General features: G+C 41.4%; 1 protein-coding gene across 5 annotated transcripts in view; it reads right to left on the bottom strand.

Annotated features, from left to right (window-relative positions):
* Positions 1-1205: 1205 nt before the first annotated feature.
* mgat4c (mgat4 family member C) overlaps positions 1206-21303 on the bottom strand; it is a 112356-nt gene continuing 92258 nt past the window's right edge. For all 5 annotated transcript variants that reach the window (XM_034588632.1, XM_034588633.1, XM_034588634.1 and 2 more), the window contains 3 exons: positions 9873-10024; positions 9053-9200; positions 1206-5838 (listed from right to left, as the gene is read on the bottom strand). In XM_034588632.1, coding sequence (XP_034444523.1) covers positions 4682-5838; positions 9053-9200; positions 9873-10001 — 1434 coding nt within the window. In that variant the 5' untranslated portion in view covers positions 10002-10024 and the 3' untranslated portion in view covers positions 1206-4681. The remainder of the gene's footprint in view (positions 5839-9052; positions 9201-9872; positions 10025-21303) is intronic.

The raw sequence follows: 21303 nt of genomic DNA, 5'->3' as shown, positions 1-21303 counted from the left end.
GATTTTATAGTCAATGTTTTTCATACAATTATTTTAGAGTTAGTAGGTCGATTCTTAAACGTCCATGTTTAATGTTTTAAAACAAGATGGTATTTATCCTCTAATTGAATTTAACATACAAATATCTTCTTTTTCCATTCACTGCTTTAACATTGTTGCTTTAATTTGCAACCTGCCAGATGTTCTTTATTTAAAACCCTGATTGGCAATGACAATTAGCTCGACACTGTGAAGGCCCAGTCTGTTTAATTAACAGATAACATGCTCCTTCGCTAAACCTCCTGAATTCACAAAAACAAATGTCGTTTGGTAAAATACTGAAATTTCACTTTCTTTCCATAAAATATTGACATTATAATTTAATAAGATTATAACGCTAATACAAAGCACTTTTTTTTTTTTTACAGGCCTACATGCCATGTTTTTGTATATCCCTTAGTTGTGTTAAAAAAGAAAAAAATCTGAGCATTCACTAATTTATGAGACGAATAAGAAATGGTGTGATTTTTTTCGTTGTGTAAAAATGCTCCGGGCATCTGAGATTACACAAGCAGTTTTGATACTGAGCCTCATGTGTCTTTACACAAACAATGACAACATGAGTAACTTTCATTAAATAAACAGCTTCATCACTGGTGTTTCCTCCAGAATGTGTTTTTACATGTTTTCCTTCTCAGCCATATTCCCAGTTGTCTTACCAGTGCACTTTATATGTGAAACTGTATGACCCTCTCTTTACAAATCCACAAAGAGCATGAAGCTTTATACAGCACAATATCCCCCTAAGCATGACCCCCAAACCTTCATTAAGCATGCAGCTAAGAAAAAAAAAGAAGCTGAAAGTATATGAATATTGATATTAATATTGCATGTACGTTTTTGCTTTTAGCTACGGCAAGATCTGAGTCAAAGAGGCCTGCAAGTTTCAAGGAACTGCAAATGACAGTTATCTTTTTTTCAATTTTAAATGCAGGCCATAAGTCTATGTTCTGCTTTTATTCTAAACACTGAAATAAAACATGTTTGGGGCAAAGACAGAGGTGGTGACAATTTGAATTTGGTGGTGATGTAAACAGAGTTTTGTTTTCCTCAAGGCTTTCAAACCAATATTCAAGCACTGACACCACAGACACATATTCAATATTCTCTGGCCCCTTGAGCTCTCTGGCACACAGCTCTATGTCAGCAGACAATGCACCACAAAGTCTGGCATTCATTTGTTTAATCTAATTTCATTTAAAGTACAATATATACAATACAACATTTGAAACGATACGTGTAAAAAAATATATGTCATCTTACAATACAGTACCATTTAGAGAACAATGGAAAGTAAAACGGACACAGAAACAACATCTTAACACACTTGCTCCACTTAACGATATACAGCACATGTGAACCTGTAGTAAGGTAGCGTCGGCTTCTACGTACAAACCCAGTACAATTTCATTAGCAGAAGCTGAACAGTAATTCATAGATCCTGGTGTACAAAAGGAGTTGTTTTATCCACTGAAGATGCTTTTGTTCATGCACTTTGTACATGCTCTACCGGAAGACAACTCACATTTCAAAGAAGTCAGGACCAATCATATTCACATTTGTCACTTGAACTTCGGGGCTCGGACCCTCGCAGCCATTACAATAAAACAAACTCTGACAGTTACCGTTATTCAAGTGATCAACACACCTCTGCCTGCCCATGCAGCGAGTGTCGTATTCCTGATAAATGGACAGTTAAGATGGCCATTTATTGTCGTAAGCACCCAATCGGAGAACATTACAGTTTTTAAGTATTTCGATAATGGTCTTGTTCCAAGCTTCCTGCCAATGGCAAAGAATTTATGCAGCTTTTGTTGTTATCTTCAGGATGTAAATCCGTCCATAAATCTGCAACGTGCAGCTAGTTTAGGACGGCATCTTATTTCAAATAAAGCCAGATAATTTCCCCTCCAGATATATCTTGCCTCTTAACACCGTTGCTCAACTTCGTATCAAAGCCATCTATTACACTTGTAAAGCAGCTGCCCAGTGGTGACATCATGTGTTTATAGCTCATAAGCAGGTAATCCTAGGCGGAATTGGCAACATGGTGTGCGTCGTAAAGAATACCACACACGCAGCACATTGGAGATTCTGAGCATCATCCATTCAAACAAGATCCCCTCCGAGGAGATGATACATGCAGGTCACAGAACCATTCACCAAAATGAATAGCTGCATTCCAAGGGAAATGGTGGGGAAAAACAATAAGCCGTATTTTGAGGAGGTGGCCATTCTAATTTCATTTCAGATAGCACAGGGGGGATTTGCTGAGGAAGGATTTCGAGGCGGTGCTACGAGCCAATCTGCGAAATGTCTCGACACTGAGCGAGACCTTGAGAGAGAAAACATAGAACAGGTGGCTATCGCAACAGCAGAACAACACTTAACAAAACTGTCGCAGCATGCTTTATGAACACGATCTGTTCGCACGTCACGTTCCTAAATAACATCAGTGTTATGTAAACATTTACCTCTTTATTGCATTGTTGAGTGATTCCTTGACGCCACTTCAATGAGGAAACCAATCTGTCACTGAACATCGCTCAACGACAGATTCTAATTACGTGAACATGGAAAATGACAAGGCTATTTGTAAAGCACAGTTGTGAATTGCTTTGAGGATCATGGTGATGATGAGTTAGAATTTGCAGATGTCTACTGTGTAACATAGAGTAAGATGTGGACTTAGGAAAAGGTCTTTATAGGAAAAGCCATCCGAGTTTCCCCAAAGCAGCAGCAGACAGCGAGAGGAAAGCTCACAGAGAGGCAACCGTGTAGGGGCAGACACACTGGAGTTGTGTGAGCGCAACATTGGGGAAAGAACGAATTGAGATCCTATAGCTCCGGGGGAGATGTTGTTTTGCTGGTGTAGAGAGTGAGGAAAACACAGACCAATTTACTAGGTGAAAATTGTGCTGTGGTTGGAAAAAAAAGAGATCTAAGAGCACACCTTGACCATTCTTCACTGTGCAATCTAATCTCATCTCTTTGAGAAGACGGGTGAAAACAGACATTGTTCTCCTGTCAGCAGCCTGGACGGAACATACAGTCTGGGGAAGAGAGCTCGGCCTACTTCCACGCCCTCCTCGACCACAATGGAGGAGATAATTACAGCAGGGGGCAACATTTGAAACTGGAAAAAGTTGGGTGTGACATTGTGAATATCGAAGGAAGCAATGACCTCTGGTACTTTCCTGGTGGGGTTTCAAGGAGGAAAATAATTAAGGGCCAAATGGGGACATTCTCAGAGAGAAATCCCAGGGCTGCACTTCTGCAGGTTTAATTTCAGTCATGAGAAATTGCAGGAGACACAATAGTTATAATTGGATGAGAACTGTTTCTTAAAAATACTTAATTACATGTCATAACAGTTTTCTGCTCATGTATAAACACAGAGTGCTTCAAAATATTTATACAAAGCAACAGAACTGTAAAAATTTGTAAGAAATCAAGTGAGACTTGCAGCAGCTTTCTGAAGAGCCTGCAAAAACATTCTTAAAGTAAATCAATCAAATCACCCACTTATGACATAAAGTATAATACGTTATCAAGTTAGGGTCAGCTGATGTGGTTGAAAAACCATGATACTAAATAATAAATCATTTCATTTGACAATGAAGTTTTGAAATATAAATACATTATGATATGACAAAATATGCAAAATCATATGAAAAAAACCCTGTTTCATACTATGCTTAATGATTAACATTTGATTAAATGCATAAGACAAAACCTTCAATAACTTCCAGTTACATTCTGCTTGGCGAATGATACTAGAATTATTCTACACACTTGTTACTGTTAACTAATACCATGAAAAGAAATAAAAGAAATAAGATATTAGTCTATTGCTCAGTACATTCTGACTTGCCCACACTGTCTGTGGCACTCAGCCCCGAGCCCATTCATTGCTAGTAAAGACATGAATGTTGGAAAATGGGTCACAAATAATATGTTTCATTAGAAAAATACAGAACTTTGAGGAAATGTTACTTAAGATAAGTTTAAGTAGGCTACCACATTAGTTGAACATCATTTTCAAAAGTGGATTAACGCAGATGAAAGATACATGAGGGGATGACTCAAAATAAACTACAGTGTGAGTATGTTCATGGTTTTGGAGGGATGTGTTTTCAGGGTATGGCTACATGGCACAAAAGAATATAGAAGAATGAGATATATGAGACTTTGGCTACACGGTGATACAAATGAAAAATGGATTTGGTCTATTTGTAGGATTTGTTGATGGTAAAAAGAGAGAGAATGTTGTAAGCCTCATCTTAGATATAAAACAATAACATAATGTGATTGTGTCATTAGAATATTATAGTTCATAAAAAACACAAGACTGACTTATCAGCCACATATATGTTAAACTGAAAAGGACTATGGACTATCGAAAAGACCTATGCTGATGGACACTGAGGTTAGTTGAACAGTCCTTAAAGACTGGGAAGATGTTCCATTAAGGTTACAACTTGCAGGTATAAAAACTATTGATTGATTTAGCAATCAAAATGAGTATTAATAAATACATACAAAATGAATAAATAAACCTGAAAATTCACACATTAACAAATCATAATCATAATAAAAACCCTAGTCTCAACGACTTACTAAGAGTCTTTGTGTATAGTCCTCATTGGCTGGGAGGTTGTGTAGTCCATAAACTTATACTCCTAATAATAAGCCATTCTTTCTGACTGGCCGTCACAACGATGCGTACACACTCAATTTCAAAGGCAATCTTGTGGTCTACATCTTGAACCTCAATGTTGCCATTTTTAAACTCCCCCAATGTGATATAAGATGAACACTGTTTTCCTTTTTTAGTCCCAACAAGCTTCTCTCCCACTTCCAGAGCTCCGTGGTGAAGAAAGTCATTCTGCCGGTCGTCAGAACCAGTGGCAATCTTAATTTTACTGATTTTGGTAGATTTGTTAAATACTATGACAAAGAAGTCTCCAGTGGATGGAGGCTTCCCCCAAAAGTATTCGTCCACTGTGCTATAAGCCTTGGTGGCGTCATAGTTTTCGAAGACGTTGATGTTTGTGTAAAGGCTGGCAGGGGGGTTGTCAGGAATGTCTATGGAGTCTTCCTCAAAGTCGTCGTCCTTCAGTTTGTTCTCCGCTCCTTTGTAAGATGAGTAGTAGCCCATGTGCTGGAAAAGCGAGGGCTTGAAGCGGATCACGTCCTTCTGGGCCAGCAGACCCCTGAAGTGGATGAGGAGCCAGTCACAGGGCATCTCCTGGTAGAACATGAGCAGGAAATGAGCCAGACGTGGCAGGTCTCTGGAGTGGTACAGCTTCCCGATGTAGCCCAGCTTGGAAAACTCCAGCATCACCCAGTAGGAGCCTTCTCTGGAAGTGATCACCTTCTTCAGCACTGTCAGGAAGTTCCTGGAGCAGCGCACGTCATCCTCTAACATCATGTAGAAGTGAGAAAGGTTCGTGCAGAAGTTGAGGAGGAACGCGTAGTCGACGTTCTGCTTCGAGCGGAAACGGACACGGTCCTCCGGGTCGTTGTAGTTCCTTTTCAATCCATCCAGCGACGGGTAATACTCCTCCGGTGCCTGGATCACCAGGAGGCGTCCGGATATGATGTGGTGAGCAAACTTCCTGGTGATTTCCTGCACCAGGTTCTCACACCAGACCAGGTCAAAGTCAGCCAGGTGGACCACAACCACTATCTCTTTCAGTTCCTCGTAACTGGACTGATCAAAGATGGATTTGATGGTTTCGAGAAGGTAGTTCCCTCTTTTCCTTTTCACTGAAGACAGTCCAATGGTAAGATACTCTGTGGACAAAATATGAACATTTCATATTAATAAACTTAAGATTCCATGATGGCTTTGTATTATTTTAAGCTCAAGGAAGTTCTGCAGAAAATAAACTTAAATAAACTAGATGTGTGATTTTGGTGTGAAAGTTGGACATTTATCAACATATCAACAGTTTGATAAAAATAACTTCAATTTAAGATGGACTAAGTTTCCTCCATAATGATGGTATGACCATGACAACTGAGCAAAGTCTATCTGCTGCTGAAAACCATTTGATGTGGCAGAAAGCTCAGGAAAAAGACCTAAAGTTAAGATTATTACGTCAAATCATAGCTGTATGATTTGAGAAATTGTAACAGAAGTCAGTGGCTGATTGAGGATTTTTCTAAATCTGGGGCCACAATTTTCGTAGAGGGGCCAATAAGAGGCCGGAGTGATCGCTGACTAGCTGCCACTGCTCCTGGAGAGATTTGTTTGTCAGTTGTTATTTCTGTTGTTTCAAGTGTAATGAACAACAGCTTACTCTGCTGTCACTTGTCTTAAGATCGGTCTACTTGATGACAACTGATGAATTAAGTATTGTCGATCTAACAATTTACCTGTCCGGTGTCTCATTGCTTTGTCCCCTCACCCCTCAGGACTACTCCCTTCTACCCTGGAGTCTCACTGTAGCAACAATGTGGGTCAACAAGCCGCTGACACGGCTTAAATTCATCTGGATCATCGTATCCATTATATTCCACCCAGGAACACCGATACTTCAGTATACAGGGGTGGAACTTTTCCAGCTGCCACTCCGCTTCGCTGAGCCTCCACCGGCACTGCATCTTCACCCGGACATCACACGTCAACTCCGAAACAAATACACCCACCGTGGTTTCCGACGCAGCTTCGACTACGATGACACAAAACCTATACGGTCCTTCTGGTCTTCCTACCCAAGTTCTTCAGTAAAATCTATATGAACTGCGGACCACAGCGTGCTAGCTCCCCCGGCCAGGCCAGCTAGCGTCAAGCTCGCTACCAATAATCTCGTCTTCGGACTTTTTAACACCCGCTCGCTCACCAACAAGGGACCTCTGCTCTACGATCTTCTCGACAATCATAAGTTTGATTTCTTAATGAAACGACTCCTCCTGGGTTTGGTTACATCGGTCAACCCTGTGTTACCGGTCGAGGGAGTGGTCTCGTGATACTTCACAATGAGAAGTGGAAAGTATCCTCTGTGAATGTTCCTGTGCATGTCTCATTTGGGTCTATTGCCTTACAGATAAATGGGCCAATCCCCACTATTTTAGCTGCTGTCTATCGCCCACCAAAGACCAACACTGACTTTTTAAATGACTTTTCTGCCTTTTTAACCCTCCTATGTTCCAAGTCCCCTAACGTAATTCTGTTAGGTGATTTTAATCTGCATATGGACAACACTATAAACAAACTCACAAGGGATTTTACATCATGTCTTGACAGTTTTGGACTACCTACTCATACCAAAGGCCATATTCTCAATCTCGTCTGCTGTTCTGGTATAACCCCCCTTCAATGTGCTGCATCCGATCTGTCCATATCCGACCATAAACTGGTGTCTTTTAATGTCAATTGGCCAGTTTCCAGAATTCACCCACCTCGTTCCATCACTCTCCGGAATATCAAGAACATCAATTTGTCTGCTCTCTCAAATAGACAGGACAGCCTCCCCAGCCATATCAACCTATCTACTCCGGATGACCTGGTTTCTCACTATAACAAAAAACTTCACAGTATTCTGGACAAACTTCCTCCACTAGACTAGAGTCGGACTGTTCGCTTCTCTCACTCTGCCCCCTGGTTTACCCCTGAACTTCGTCACCTAAAAACCAAAAGGTCGTCGTCTGCAGCGCCTTCATAGAAAAGCTGGTGTCACTATCCATAAAAACATGTACAATGATCACATTTAAAAACTACAAAGATGCTCTCTCCAAAGCCAAATCAGACTATTATGCCAACCTAATTCGGTCTGGCGATGGGAACACAAGAACACTATTTTCTACTGTTAATACCATCTTGCGGGCTCAAGACACTCTTGCACCTGACATGTACTCCACTGATTACTGCAACAACTTCATGTACTCTTTCAATACTAAAATTGAAACAATCCATCAGCAGCTGTCCTCTGTGAAACACACCTCTTCTGGTCCACTTCATCCATCCTCCTATGATCCTTCCTTCTTTCCTTTCTCCAGCTTTCAGTTGTGGAAATATTAGGTCTCATTCAGAAAATGTAATCTTCTACCTCTCAGCTTGATCCACTTCCTATTCACCTGGTGAAAACCTGTTCACCATCTCTGTCTTCTCTTATAACTGAAATCACTCACTCATCTCTCTCCTCTGGTCTTGTTCCGCTGGCTCCCTATCAAATACTGCACCGACTTCAAGATTCTCCTCCTCACTTCCAAGGCTCTCCACAACATGGCTCCTCCTTACCTCACTGACCTCCTTCACAACTACACACCCACCCGTACTCTCCGCGCTTCCTCCTCCATGCTCCTCACCACACCTCCTGCTCGGCTGTCTTCCATGGGGTCAAGAGACTACAGCCGAGCAGCCCCCGTCTCTGGAACTCTCTCCCACAAGCCATCAGTGAAACTGACTCTTTCCCTACCTTCAAATCCCGTTCAAAAACTCTCCTCTTCCGATTGGCGTACTCAGTATAATTTTAGTATTTACTTGTTCTTTTATTAGTCTGTTGTTGTATATTGTTTGTATTTATGTTTGTATTGTTTTTATTGTTGTGTATCTGTTTTTATTTTATTATTTGTACATGTAAGGTGTCCTTGAGTGTCATTAAGTGACTGACAGGACAGGGGCATATCCGGGGCCAATCAGATTTCAGCTGGGGCCATTGCCCCCTTCTGGCCCCACCCCAACAGAAATTATAAATGTATCGTCTAAATTTCTCTTTGTCTATCAGCAATATAAATATGAAATGTAGTTGCAGTTGAAACAGAAATAAACGTTTTGTGAATGAAGCACTGTGCACAGGAGAAGAGCTGTTTAGTCGGATGTACAAAATCTCTGTGGAGAAGTTACATTTTATGGTTGTGCTTTAAATCCCAACATCACAGATTTTTTTGTTTTAGTTCTATTCTCACTCATGTGCACAACTATGACTGAGTGGGACTCCCCAAAAGCTCATGATGAAAAAAAACTTGTCAATGTAATTTCCTCTTAAAGAAACACTAAACTTACTCTTGCGGTTCAGCGGGGTTCCAGCAAGATAACGATACGTGACATTAATGGTTCCAGAGAAATTACTAAGGTCCCTGAAAGTGTGAACGTATCGTTCTGAGCTCGGAGGGTGGACTGATGCTTCCCTGAGCTGCCGCTTATCCTCTTCCTGGAACACAACGAGAGAAACACAACATTACTGCACAGCATAAACAACAGCAGGGGGCGGAGAATGGGTACAAGTTGTCATAACCACTGCAGAAAAGGAACAGGAAAGTCATCTTGAAATGTTTTACTTCTACTGTGAATAATTCGGATGAGGGGAAAAGCAGACTTTTGTCGTCTTAGAGTTGTCATTTAAATATTGTACAAACTTGAGATGATTTGTGTTTTGATGTGGCTGAGCTAACCCCCGACGTTTGGAGACAAAAGGAATCCTAAAACCCCTCCAGGCAGTTTGCACAGCCGAGTAAATGGACTTGAGAAGATCACCAGAGAGCTGCAAATGTGGACTCCCCACTTAATAATTTAAAAAACAAACACAGATAATGTACTGTGTTCACCAAGTTTTGATGGCCTCATGAATAAAAAATAAATCATCTGGATCATTTCAACTTGGGTCCATGTTATGAAAATTTAAACATGTTTCCTTTAAAAACAAGCAATTATAGAAAAGAACAACATGGGTGGAGTCAACAAATACAAGAATATGTTTGGTTCTAAAGGCATATTTGTTTTACCAGACATCAAGATGGTCTACAAGTACTAAGTGTTCAAAGTAATTTTGAAAATGCTTGCTACTAACAGTTAAGAAATTTAAACCTGGACAAAAGTTACGAACCAGAACGTAGCCATCCTCGATGTAGAGGTTCAGGAAGAGGAGGAAGGTGATGAGGAAGCCGAGGAAGGGAATAGTGGAGCGTTTCCTCAGACACCTCATCTTGTCCACAGATTTCCACAGCAGCCTCATGCTGTGCACCCAGTCACCAGGATCTGCACGAGAAGAAACATGAGAGACGACACGTTAGGGCCACTCGCTCAGAGCGCTGTCAGCCTGTGGTACTGCATCCACAGGCTGACAGCATCTGCATCTTATTTTGAGCATCAAAAGATGAAAAACCAAGTTTGACATGATTTTCTAGAGCTTCGATCATAACTATTCTTCTTTTAATGCTGTGTGATAGGGGGGGGGAATAATGAGTCTGGCAGAGAGGTTGACCCAATACACTGATTAGCACATCACATGGGAGAAAAACTCAATACCCTGGACCCGTCACCAGCATATCAAAGAGACAGAGACAAACAACCATTCACATGTATGATCGATTTTGAGTCTCCAATTAACCTAAACTACCAAATAACATTACATTTTCACAATTATCTGGGCTTACAGCAGCGAAACAATTGGTTGCCACGCATTGGAAGCATTTCAACTCTCTCTTTATGTGCTTGGGATGAGAGCTGTATCTGGACATTGTGTACTCAGAGTTGTCAACCGCTCAAGAACATGGAGTGAACAAATCAGTTATACAGGCTTGGTACTCACTCTCAATCAATAAATAGAAAAAGATGAATATAAGACAGAAGATAAGAGGGAAAAGAGACAGTTGTGTGTAAAATGGGTTATATGTTAGATACTAGGATACAAGGTTTTCAGCAAATTACTTTCATGTAACTATCAGATGTTGATATTAATCAATCAACCTTTTATAAGATTAAAATATAGAGAAAACGTCCACATCCCAGAACAAAGTACCTGTTGTCTAGTAAAGATCTTAAATTATGAATTGACTGTCACAATTAATTTGAATTCATTTTCTTTTACTCAGTTGTTTTTTAATGTATACTCTTATATATAATTTACTTTATTCTTACAAATATTAAAAAGAGACTAGTGTTGTTTCTAACCATACTTCCGTTCTGCCTAAAAAGGGAGACAAAAGCTATTGGCTAGAATTTGAACTGGTGACCTTCTGTTTTCGTCACAAAGTAATTTTGAGATGCTTTCAAAGCTTTAAAAGCTATTATAAACCAAGCATTAAAGAACACTAGGGCATTATGAATGATGGATGAAGAACACAAGACCAGTCTGTAGCTCCCAAGGTCTGTTGTTGAATCTTCCTCGTAAACAGCTCTTTGATGCCTTGATCAATTAAAAGCTTCTATAAATAACAAGGGACCAGGAGCAGTGGGCTGTGAGCAGGGAGTTGCAGAGAGCTGATGCACTAACTGGACACAATATCTGTCTATTGTACGCTTGTACAATCTAATGCAATCCATTTCAACATGTGCAAGAATATTTACCTCTGAGATGCTTATGATATTCATCGTTTGAGTGTATTAGAAGTGCTGACTGAACTCACTTTCATCAGTTTTGACGTTTTACAAATGTATAATAGATTTACAGGGGGTAGAGCGGGTCATCCTATAACCAGAGAGGCAGTGGTTAGACCGCAGTGTTCCAATCTGCATGCTGAAGTGTTCTTGGGGGAAAAGTGTCGCCCATAGATGCACTGTATGAATGTTTGTGTGAATGGGTAAATGGCAAAAACTGTACTGTAAAGCTCTTTGTGTGGACATCAAGACTAGAAAAGTGCTATATAAAAACAAACCATTTACTTTCTACAGGCTGTCAGAAGCAAAGGACATAAACTCATAAAGTCATTTCGTAAATGTATTTAAACCTTTAATGCAACACTATGTAAATTTCACACTGCAGCATCACTCGTGATTCTGACAATTTAAGCTACGACTATCAGTGAGTTACACACTCCTCACAGGAGATTGTACCTGATCAAAGTTACACAGAGCAAAAACAGCATGAACTAATGTTGAAGCAACTATTTTGGGGTTAAAAAGTCGCATTGTGTAACTTTACCTTACTAGAGCGTGGATACCCAACATGAGCACGTTGGGACCATTTTGGGCTGAACGACCGACAAAAACTTTGAGATTCAGGTCGGGTTTGGTCACGTTTGCTAGGCTATTTACTTCATATTTTAATCTGCACGTGTCTGTTATCAGGGAAAACATCAGGCCCGTTTCAGGTTTAGCCACAAACAACAGAATGCCTGGTGGGTTTGGGTGGTGCTTGGTTAGTTTTCTGGCTCGTGGCTCGTACAGGTTTGGACTGAAAATTGCGGCTTGAGCTGCACTCTGTAACTTGCTTACAACTTGTCTAGGATGTACCCAACTTCTCGCCCAATGTCTGCCGGGATTGGCTGCAACTCCTGTCTGACCCTCAAAGGATAAGCGGATGTATGGATGTATGGATGGATGTATGGATTGTTGTTTTTCCTCACCCATGTCGATTTTAAGGACAGAGAATGTTTAATTAGGATTTAGACAACTGTTAATCCCTATGAGGTGGTCTTTAACTTACATATTAAATTGCAAAGCCAATCTGACACTGACAGCTAAATTTATTCATACCAGGAGTCTTATAAGTTGCAATAAAATCTATTCCATTGACGGAACACCAGGCTCACCCACAATAGGTTTTGCAAACTCCACATAGCAACTGTTCACCCGAGACTGAGGTGAGAAAAAGCCCATAAACAGCAGCAGCAGACCACACATGTAACTATGGCGTTGGTCTTTTCTTTGCTAGCAATTAGTCATCAGCATGCGCTTTTGTGCCACTGCTGCAAAGCCCTAACCTAACAATCTGCATGTCTTTGGACTGCGAGGAAGACGAAATACCTGGAAAACCCAAGCAGATACTGCTATCAATATATACAAATATAATATAAATTATATATAGAATACATTATACATATAGAAATGCAACATGCACCACATGTCTCACTGTGATGAAGGTCTAAAAGATTTCGATTTAACAGTTTGACAGACAGAAACGAATAAAAAACTGTTCTGCCAAATGACTAAAGCCAATGTTCTCTCGAAACCTCATGAGATTTTCATGAAATGCTCTCAGTCAGCATTTGTCTGGAGTCTGCAATTTGAAAACTTACATCAAATATTTCACACATAATATTTCACCATATTTGTTACATTAAAGGAAATCTTCCAAACCACCAAACTCTCGACTAAACAATTCTGGCGCAAATTGCTTTTTACAGACTGATGAACACCACCTCATCAAGAGGAGGTGCAAGATTTGCTCATTAGCATAAAACCAATACAATTGCTACATAAGGCTGCCTGCTCCATTTTGTTTGTGGAGGAAAAGCTGATTCCCAAAAATATCATAAAAATATATTCTTATACCGAGGAGCTATGAGACCTCTGTCAAAAAAAATCTGCAAACAAAAACACCACTATTTTGACAGAGTCAGTAAAAGAGGACCCCAAACAATTAGAAAATGTTAATAGCACATCTGTCAGTGCTGTGTGGTGACACAAATGAAGAGGGAATGGTGTAGGTTAGATTAAGTTAAATGCTAAAAACGTGTCTCTATAGCAGCTGTCGCCAACTCGTCGATCGCGATCTACCACTCGATCTCTAAAACCTTCACTGTGGACTCCCGAACACCCTGGACTCACAGGCTGCGGTTGCTCCGCAGATCAGCTGTGTGTCGGTCTGTTGTTCACACGCGCGTGTTGTACTGGAAGCAGAGCTGCTGGTTTATCTACTGCATTTCCCTCAATACACGTCGGATCATGTACTAAACTAAATGTCAGGAGTCTACTGTATGAAGACGTGCATCTTCCAGTCTGTCGATAACAATCAAAGCCCCTTTAGAACAAAGGAATGGATTCAGAAAGTGAAACGCTGGAGTGCTTTTACTTTGAAACGGGTTATGGAAGTGTTTTGGGAAATACATTTGAGACATTGACAGGTAAACATTGTAGTTGACTGCAGAATAAACAGAGACAATTATCTTTCACCTGAGATTTAATGTCTATCTATAAACATAAATGGTTGCAACACTTTCTGTATGCGTTTCAAAATAGAAGCACTCCAACGTTTTGTTTTTATTGTGAAATATTTGCAGGAGTCGAAGATGCACAGCTTCATACTGTATAGTACTGTTATATATTTGAGTACACAGGACTACTTTTATACAAGGAAATAGTCATATTTATGGACATATTCAAGGCAAAGCCTATGTAAAATTTGCATTGAACAGATGCTGTAAATATGAATTGATATTAATGTGAATATTGTGCATTGAATAGATAAAGTTGCATCACTGCCTTTCTTTATGTACATTTATGCTCGTACATTCAGCCTTTAACAGAAATTGCTAAATAATAAATATGACCCTCCTAAGTGGGTTTTTTGGAAGATATCAGGGTGGTAGATCTCAGTTTACGTTTTGAATTAAAAAGGGATCTTGGGTTTGAAAAGAGGTTGGTGACCACTGCTCTAAAGAAAAGCAGTCCAGGACTAATATGCAAGATGGTCAATGGGAATGACAGGCACTGAGAGATTAAATATTACAGCCATTAGTAGGTGATCTTTCACTGTCAGCTGCAACAGACAATGATATTGGAAAGCGACCTACATAGAAACCTTCAGGCAACTGTCGAACTGAGAGTGTTTTCCAGCATATATTCCACCAGATATATACAGTATATGCTTCTGTGATAAAAAATATACCAGTACAAATCTATAAAACATCGCTTAGTAAATTAGTAACCTATGGCCATAAAGATATGATCAACACAATATTATATTACATTGCCAAGAATGGTCTGAATACTATATACAGGTCTGTGCTATGGTGGCATGGTATATAAAATCCATTACACTAACTATGGCTGAAGCAGAATACGTTGCGTGTTCCCAGTGAATAGCAGAGTTCAGCAGGAGAAAGCTGAGCGCAGCATGATGATGAGAAGAATCATTAGAGCCCCTCTGGAGGAATCTCAGCTACAGGCACGAGAGTCCTCCTGACACCAGCGCTCAGGTAGCTCCTGCGTCTCAATGCCTGCCTCTTTCTCTATTATGAGAACTCAGCAGCAGCTCCTGCGCTCTGCACAAACATAAGCTATGTTGAGACGAACGACCCACAATGCAACTAAAAAGAATTCCCTTGCGTGATCCTGCAAGAGAGCTACAATTAACTATTGTGCTTCATGTTGGGGGGAGAGCTGATCTCTCAGATTGTCTGTCCCGTTGATACGAGACAAAGCGAGGCGCCTCTCTTGTTTCAATAATTCAGAGTATGAAGAGGATGAGATGCTCATCGTGCCAAAGGCGCAGCTGGGAAACATTGGTTGTTTCTGTTTCCCCAGATTTAACTGTGACTAAGATGCAGGGCAGAAAAACTGAATCGCCCTCCATATTTGCAGTCTACTGAATATTCTTGGATTATGAAATAGAGTAGCTACATATACAGTATATCTAAACTAACTTGGCTGTTCACTTGTCCTGTATCAATGCTCTGGAGATACTTCAGAATTATTCCTTGTCATTAGTGAGTCAAACAGTTCTAAAATATACTGTCACTTGTTATTGTTCGTGTGCTGGACGTTGTGTGCAGAGCCTTTTATAAACAGTCTATGGTGCAGAGAGACGTTGGAAAACTTTGTGTTCATCCAATCTGGTTTACCTGCAATGACATTTTTTATATTTCAATAGTCATGTTTTTCATGAGAAGAAACTGAATTTGCTTTATTACTGTTGAGAGATGTCAGGCTTTTATATACGTTTAAATGATTTGTTACTAAGGTTATTCATATTTGGTGTCCAAATCGTGCCAAACTCATCACTGCACTTCCATAGGCAATTTACAATACACGTGTCATGTGTGAAGCCAGTGAGATGAACAGTTCAGGAGATAAGCCTTCCACATACAGACAGACAGACGTTTGTGGTATTAATAGGTAGATATAAATTGGCCTAAATTCACTGCAAACATACATTATGTAGTGTTCATTCTTGTGGCTTGAAGTGAAAATGTAGAAGTGAAATGGACTAAGTGTTTTTTAATGGTTGTGTCATCCTGGCACTCACACACTCACTCAGATGTCCCCTGCACCACTTCAGGACACAGCAAACTTCCAGCGGGCTGGGGCTGTTAAATATCCATTATGCTCTGTCTGTGTGAACTGGACCAAATAAACCACAACTCCGCCTCTCTCCGTCGCTTTGCCCAGCCCACATGTTGTACACTTAAACTCATATCAACTGTCTGTCCTGAACTCCTTTTGAGCGACGTGCTCTCAGTAAGAGGTTAAATCCTGTTAGACTGACACAAAGGGAGCTTGGTGGCAACACAGCCGAGTTTACTAGCCGCAAGGACCTCGTAAATTCAATTCGATTTTGATTCTAGAAGACTCGCAGTTTTTTAATTCAATACACTCAATGCTCTTCTCGGTTTATTGTCTATTTCTCCGCTTTGGCTGCTGTAAACAGCCACACCCTCCTAGAAGCCAGAAATTCCTAATGATTGTTACTACAGTTGCTCCTGGAAGAAATACGATGGAAAATCCCGGACCAAAAAAATCCTCCAAGGAAATTATCCTCTGGTTGTATCACATCATGAATGGAGCCTCGGGGGTTGAACATGGCTTTCAGTTGGAAATCTTCTGCCCATCAATCCCTGACGTCACAGCATGCTGAGGGCTATTACCTTGCTGTGCAGCAAGATGAGCACACGAGGGATAGAAAACGAGACTCAAAGGAATTGGAAAATTCCATGAAGAGGTCTGTGTAAACTACTCTCGAAATGGTAAATGGTTTTGGTAAATGGTTTTGTATTGATATAGAGCTTTTCTAGTCTTGATGACCACTCAAAGCTCTTTACAGTACAGTTTTACGTTCACCCATTCACACACACATTCATACAGTGCATCTATTAGCAGCACTTTGTTGTTCTATGAGGGGCAATTCAGGGTTCAGCATCTTGCCCAAGGACACTTTGGCATGCAGATGGGAAAGACTGGGGATCGAACTGCCGACCTTCAGGTTGGAGGACGGCCGCTCTACCCCTCAGGCACAGAAAACAAAAACTGTATGTTCCTAGCGTTACCCCAAAATATTCAGAACTCACGAATGAATGAACTCGATCACCCAAAATTCCTTAAAAAAATACCCATCACAAGTTCTTAAGTCTTCAGAGTGCAGGTTTGTTTTCTTCCAACGAACAGTCCAAAGAGAGATTTGAAAACAAAATGTTCTCCTCTGTGGGTTATCCAGAAATGAAAACAACCAGTTAACAAACACTTTCGATTTAGACCACACTGTTTTTAAAATGTGAAGCAGTGATTCTGTAATAGGAAAAACGTGGATAGGAACATGTGAATAAAAGGGTAAATGGGCAATTAATACAATTTCAGAGACCAAATCTCCCACATTTCATCTTGTTATCTGTTTTACACTGTTTCCCCCGGGCATCCTGCACCTTGAAGATACACGGCTCTGCACAAATAATCAATTAAGCCTGCAGATTTGTGGGGATTCAGCAGTTGCTTTGTGTCAGTGCCTTCAACCATCAAACCACTTCTCCTGCTCGATGATAAGTCCAAAAACCAAAAGATAACCAAAAGACAATCAGCAAATTCCCATGTCCGATGGATAAATAATCACTAGTCTCATCGTTTCACCATTAGATATACTGCAGTTTCTATTTGAGAAGTAGGTTTTATACATTCTTTTTTCAATACCCCAGTTCTTTTGTGTTCCAGGCAGAAAGTACCTTGGCAAGCTATCTCTGCATTCATCCTCAATGTCGCCCATGCATCTCTGGCAGCCCACATGAGGTGACTGATCCAGGAATTGTCTCCATCTCCCCTGTTACACCCACTCCCTCTGACGGTGGAATCTGACGGTGGCAGGCTTGAAATGGAAAACAAGGATCGCCCTAGTGTGGAGAGGGCAATTATGTTCTGGCCTGATGTGCAACCTAATGTGAAGAATTCTATATCGCACAGAGGAAAAAAAGGAAAAAAATAAAACAAAGAACGAAACAAAAGGCCTTCCATTTGTAATGGCCTGACTGCTGCAGAGCAGAGGCAGTCCTCCTGCATGCCAACGATACCGGGGCTTCTGTCGAGAGGGGAGTGAGGAGCAGAGGAAATGGGGAAAAAGGTATCAGGATTGAGGAGGCATTCCTGACTGACATGCCACAAACATGAATCGAGTTCCACAGTAATTTCACATTCCATCTTCCCAAGGTTGTTCGTCAAAAGTCATTTCCAAGTGTCAGGATGCTTTGGACAACATGTGCTGAGGACTGAACCAGCAAATATATTAATCTGAAAGGGAAAAAAATGAATTGATTGATGAATCCATTCCTTTTAATTCCAGCAAGGCACTGAGAAAGGCAGAATAATGAAGATGAGATTTGAAAAAAAAAAAATGTCCTCCTTCGGGAGTCTTGGGTCCTCACAACATTGAGTCCCTCCATGCGTTATTCAGAAATCAAATTAACCTTTTAACAAACAATTTTCTTTCCGGCTTGAATCAACTCTCAACTGTCGATTGAGGCAAAAGTGTTTTCAAAATGTGAAGCTGTGTTTCCTGTAATGGGAAAACCGAGATGGGAAACTGTGAATAAAGAGAAAGAGATTAATAAAATGGGCAGCAAAAAGGAATTCTCCCACATTTCAGAGTGTTATCTGTTTTACATTATTTCCCTGGGCATCCTGCACCTTGCAGATACAGCCCTGCACAAATAATCAATTAAGCCTGCAGATTTGAGGGGACTCAGCAGTTGCCTTGCTTCAAGCATTCAGCCACTTTCAATGGACTTTCTGTCTCGATAAAAAGCCGAGAGTAACAGAGGCTTTGTTGATAACAAAATTGAGGCCCAGGGTGGAAGAATAAATCCCCTTATAATGAAGTAGCTGTTTTGTTATTAAATCAAATTGGTCAAATACTTACCAATTACTACATTTATAGAGCTTGCCACACAAATTCTTAGCGACCCTTGTCAGACATCCACGCCCCCTATAGAAACACGGACATTATCTTTATTATTGGGATGCATTGGGGAATTGTCAGTGAGTGCTATCAATAGACAGAGTGGTGGATTACAGCCTGAAAGCTGTGTTAGAGTGAGATCCACCATGTAATGCCTGTAAACCCAGTGTGTCACAACAGCCAATGGTGTTTGAGGTTGATGACCTGTCATCTCCACAAAGGTAATCTTCCAAAGGGAGTCGTCATGTTATTTAAGGTGACAACACTAACTCTCATTCTGCTCTGTTTTTTTTCTCGCGCCTGTAAGCTGCCAAATGGTTGTCTGATCATAAAATGGCCACAGACGTGGTGGGCTTTACCAATCCCAGCTTCATCAAACTCCAGAGGCCAGACAACTGCAACAAGGACCCAAACAGATGTGCCACCCCACCACAGCAGCAGCCGTGCCACCCCCGTCGCCTCCCTGCGCTTGGCCTGTCACCGCTGTCAGCAGCTTTAGCTCACTCACTCTAATGGGAGGAGGAGGTGTTGTGGGGAGGGCGGTAGAAGGGAGAGAGTCTGTGTGCGTGTTTGTGTACTGAATGTGATGTGTTCCCCATGGACACACTGTCCTAGTGCGCTGCCCCCCCATCCTGTTCACCACCACCACCGGCACCACCAACCGCCACCACTACCACCGCCATTGCCCTCAAGGGAGTAACATTGACACTTCCAGCTGTTCTCCCAGAAGGAACCTGTATGCAAGACAAGCCTTGGAGCATTACAAACCAGCCAGTCAGCCTGTCAGGCTCCGTGATACAAGAATATTCCGATGTGCTGCCAAACAGCCCCTTCTATCCCCGCTGGTCCCAGTGTCCTTCCCTTTGTAAGCTCACACAGCGATAAGAGAGTGCCTTGTTCTCAGTCCAGGATGTGTTGGACACATCAAGGAAGCTTTTCAATGCATCAGCATTAAGGCTTGTTTGTTTCTAGGAAGCAGCACTGGCACAGGTGGTGCAAGGTACTAGAGAACAATCTCATGAAATATTGAGCACGCGCCACATGTTGATGCTGGCTTCAGAGCAATCAAGCATCAACACACTCCAAACAAATGGCTGTGGCTCCTTTGCTGTTGCAGTATAATCATCAAGATCATCCAGCCTGGTCCGCAATTGAAATGTGGCTGTGAAGAGCTTTGTCCGATCGGTCCATATCTTTCTGCCATTTGATTTCTTTTAACTTGGCTGGAGACATGAAGGCCTCATATCCCTTGGAGCTGTGAGTGGCCCTGCACCACAGCAATCCATGACTGCACAATTCAAATGAGAGGAAGACCGCATTTATCATGAAAAACAACTGAGTGCAATCAAACAGCGTAACGTACTGATGATGAGGCAACTTCTCGCTTCGCCGTGGAGAAGTGCTGAGAGGCTCTCCCACTCTGCAGTGGTTTACTTTGATGGAGAGAGTCACCAACAGCCTCAAAGAGAAAGAGTCTGAGCATCCGTTAGCTACTAAAGCCTTGTAAGCCGATGTACTTCTAGAGTGTTGTATGGGTTGTTTACGTTGGAGGTCAGTGGCGAATATGACAGCCCTTTGTCGTTCCAGCTGCAGTGAGCATTATAATGAGGACGGGAGGTGTGAGAAATGCTTCATACTGTACGTGAGCCAGCCTCTCCCAGGCCCTTCCAAGCAGTTAGCACTTTGACCCAGATTAACGCTCTGCCAGAGGTGCACTTGGGAGGGTTGTCGATGGAAGACTGCGATTCTGTCGACTTATTTCCACTAGAAAACACACGCGACATGTGTATGCCCCCTGTACACATGCAGACCCATGCATATGGTCTCCATTTCTTCAACATCCCTTGTGTGAGGTTGTGAAACTGCAGCTGGTGATATGAATTATTACCAACATCTGAGACACAAGATGATTAGTATGTGGAATTTGTGAAGTACTCTCTAGGCCCTAGAGTCTAGGGCAAAGATATTCAATTAATTCTTTGTTATATCACATTCGGCTAATGGACTGTGTGCCTCCCTGACTTCAAACTCCCTGACTGCCCTCTACGCCTGACGTCATGTGTCATAAACATATGCTGCTGCTCCCCCAAGGCCATTTTCTACATTAAAAGCACAGACCCACGTGAATTAGCAGACAACAGCCTGTCGTCTACTTTGTGGGGGGAAAAAAACTGGACAGTGGCTATGGGCATGAGGAATAAAAAGAAGAGGACCATTGTAGAAAGAAATCCCCTCTCCTTCTGTTCGTCTCCATTTGTGAGGCAGGAAAAAGGAAGATGAGACTTGGCTCTGCCCTAAAAGCACTTAAAAAACCAAGGTCACCTCCTGGTCAAATCTGTGAAATGAGAAAATGGCTGAAGGGGCAATAGGCCGGTAGCAGATAACATGAGAATGCACTATCTCCTCCCTACACATTTAGTGCAGGAAGGGATGGGGC

The sequence above is a fragment of the Hippoglossus hippoglossus genome, chromosome 6, assembly GCF_009819705.1.
Source record: "Hippoglossus hippoglossus isolate fHipHip1 chromosome 6, fHipHip1.pri, whole genome shotgun sequence".
NCBI lineage: Eukaryota > Metazoa > Chordata > Actinopteri > Pleuronectiformes > Pleuronectidae > Hippoglossus > Hippoglossus hippoglossus.
The sequence above is the reverse complement of the archived record's forward strand: the minus strand, read 5'-3'. Positions and strand labels throughout refer to the sequence as shown.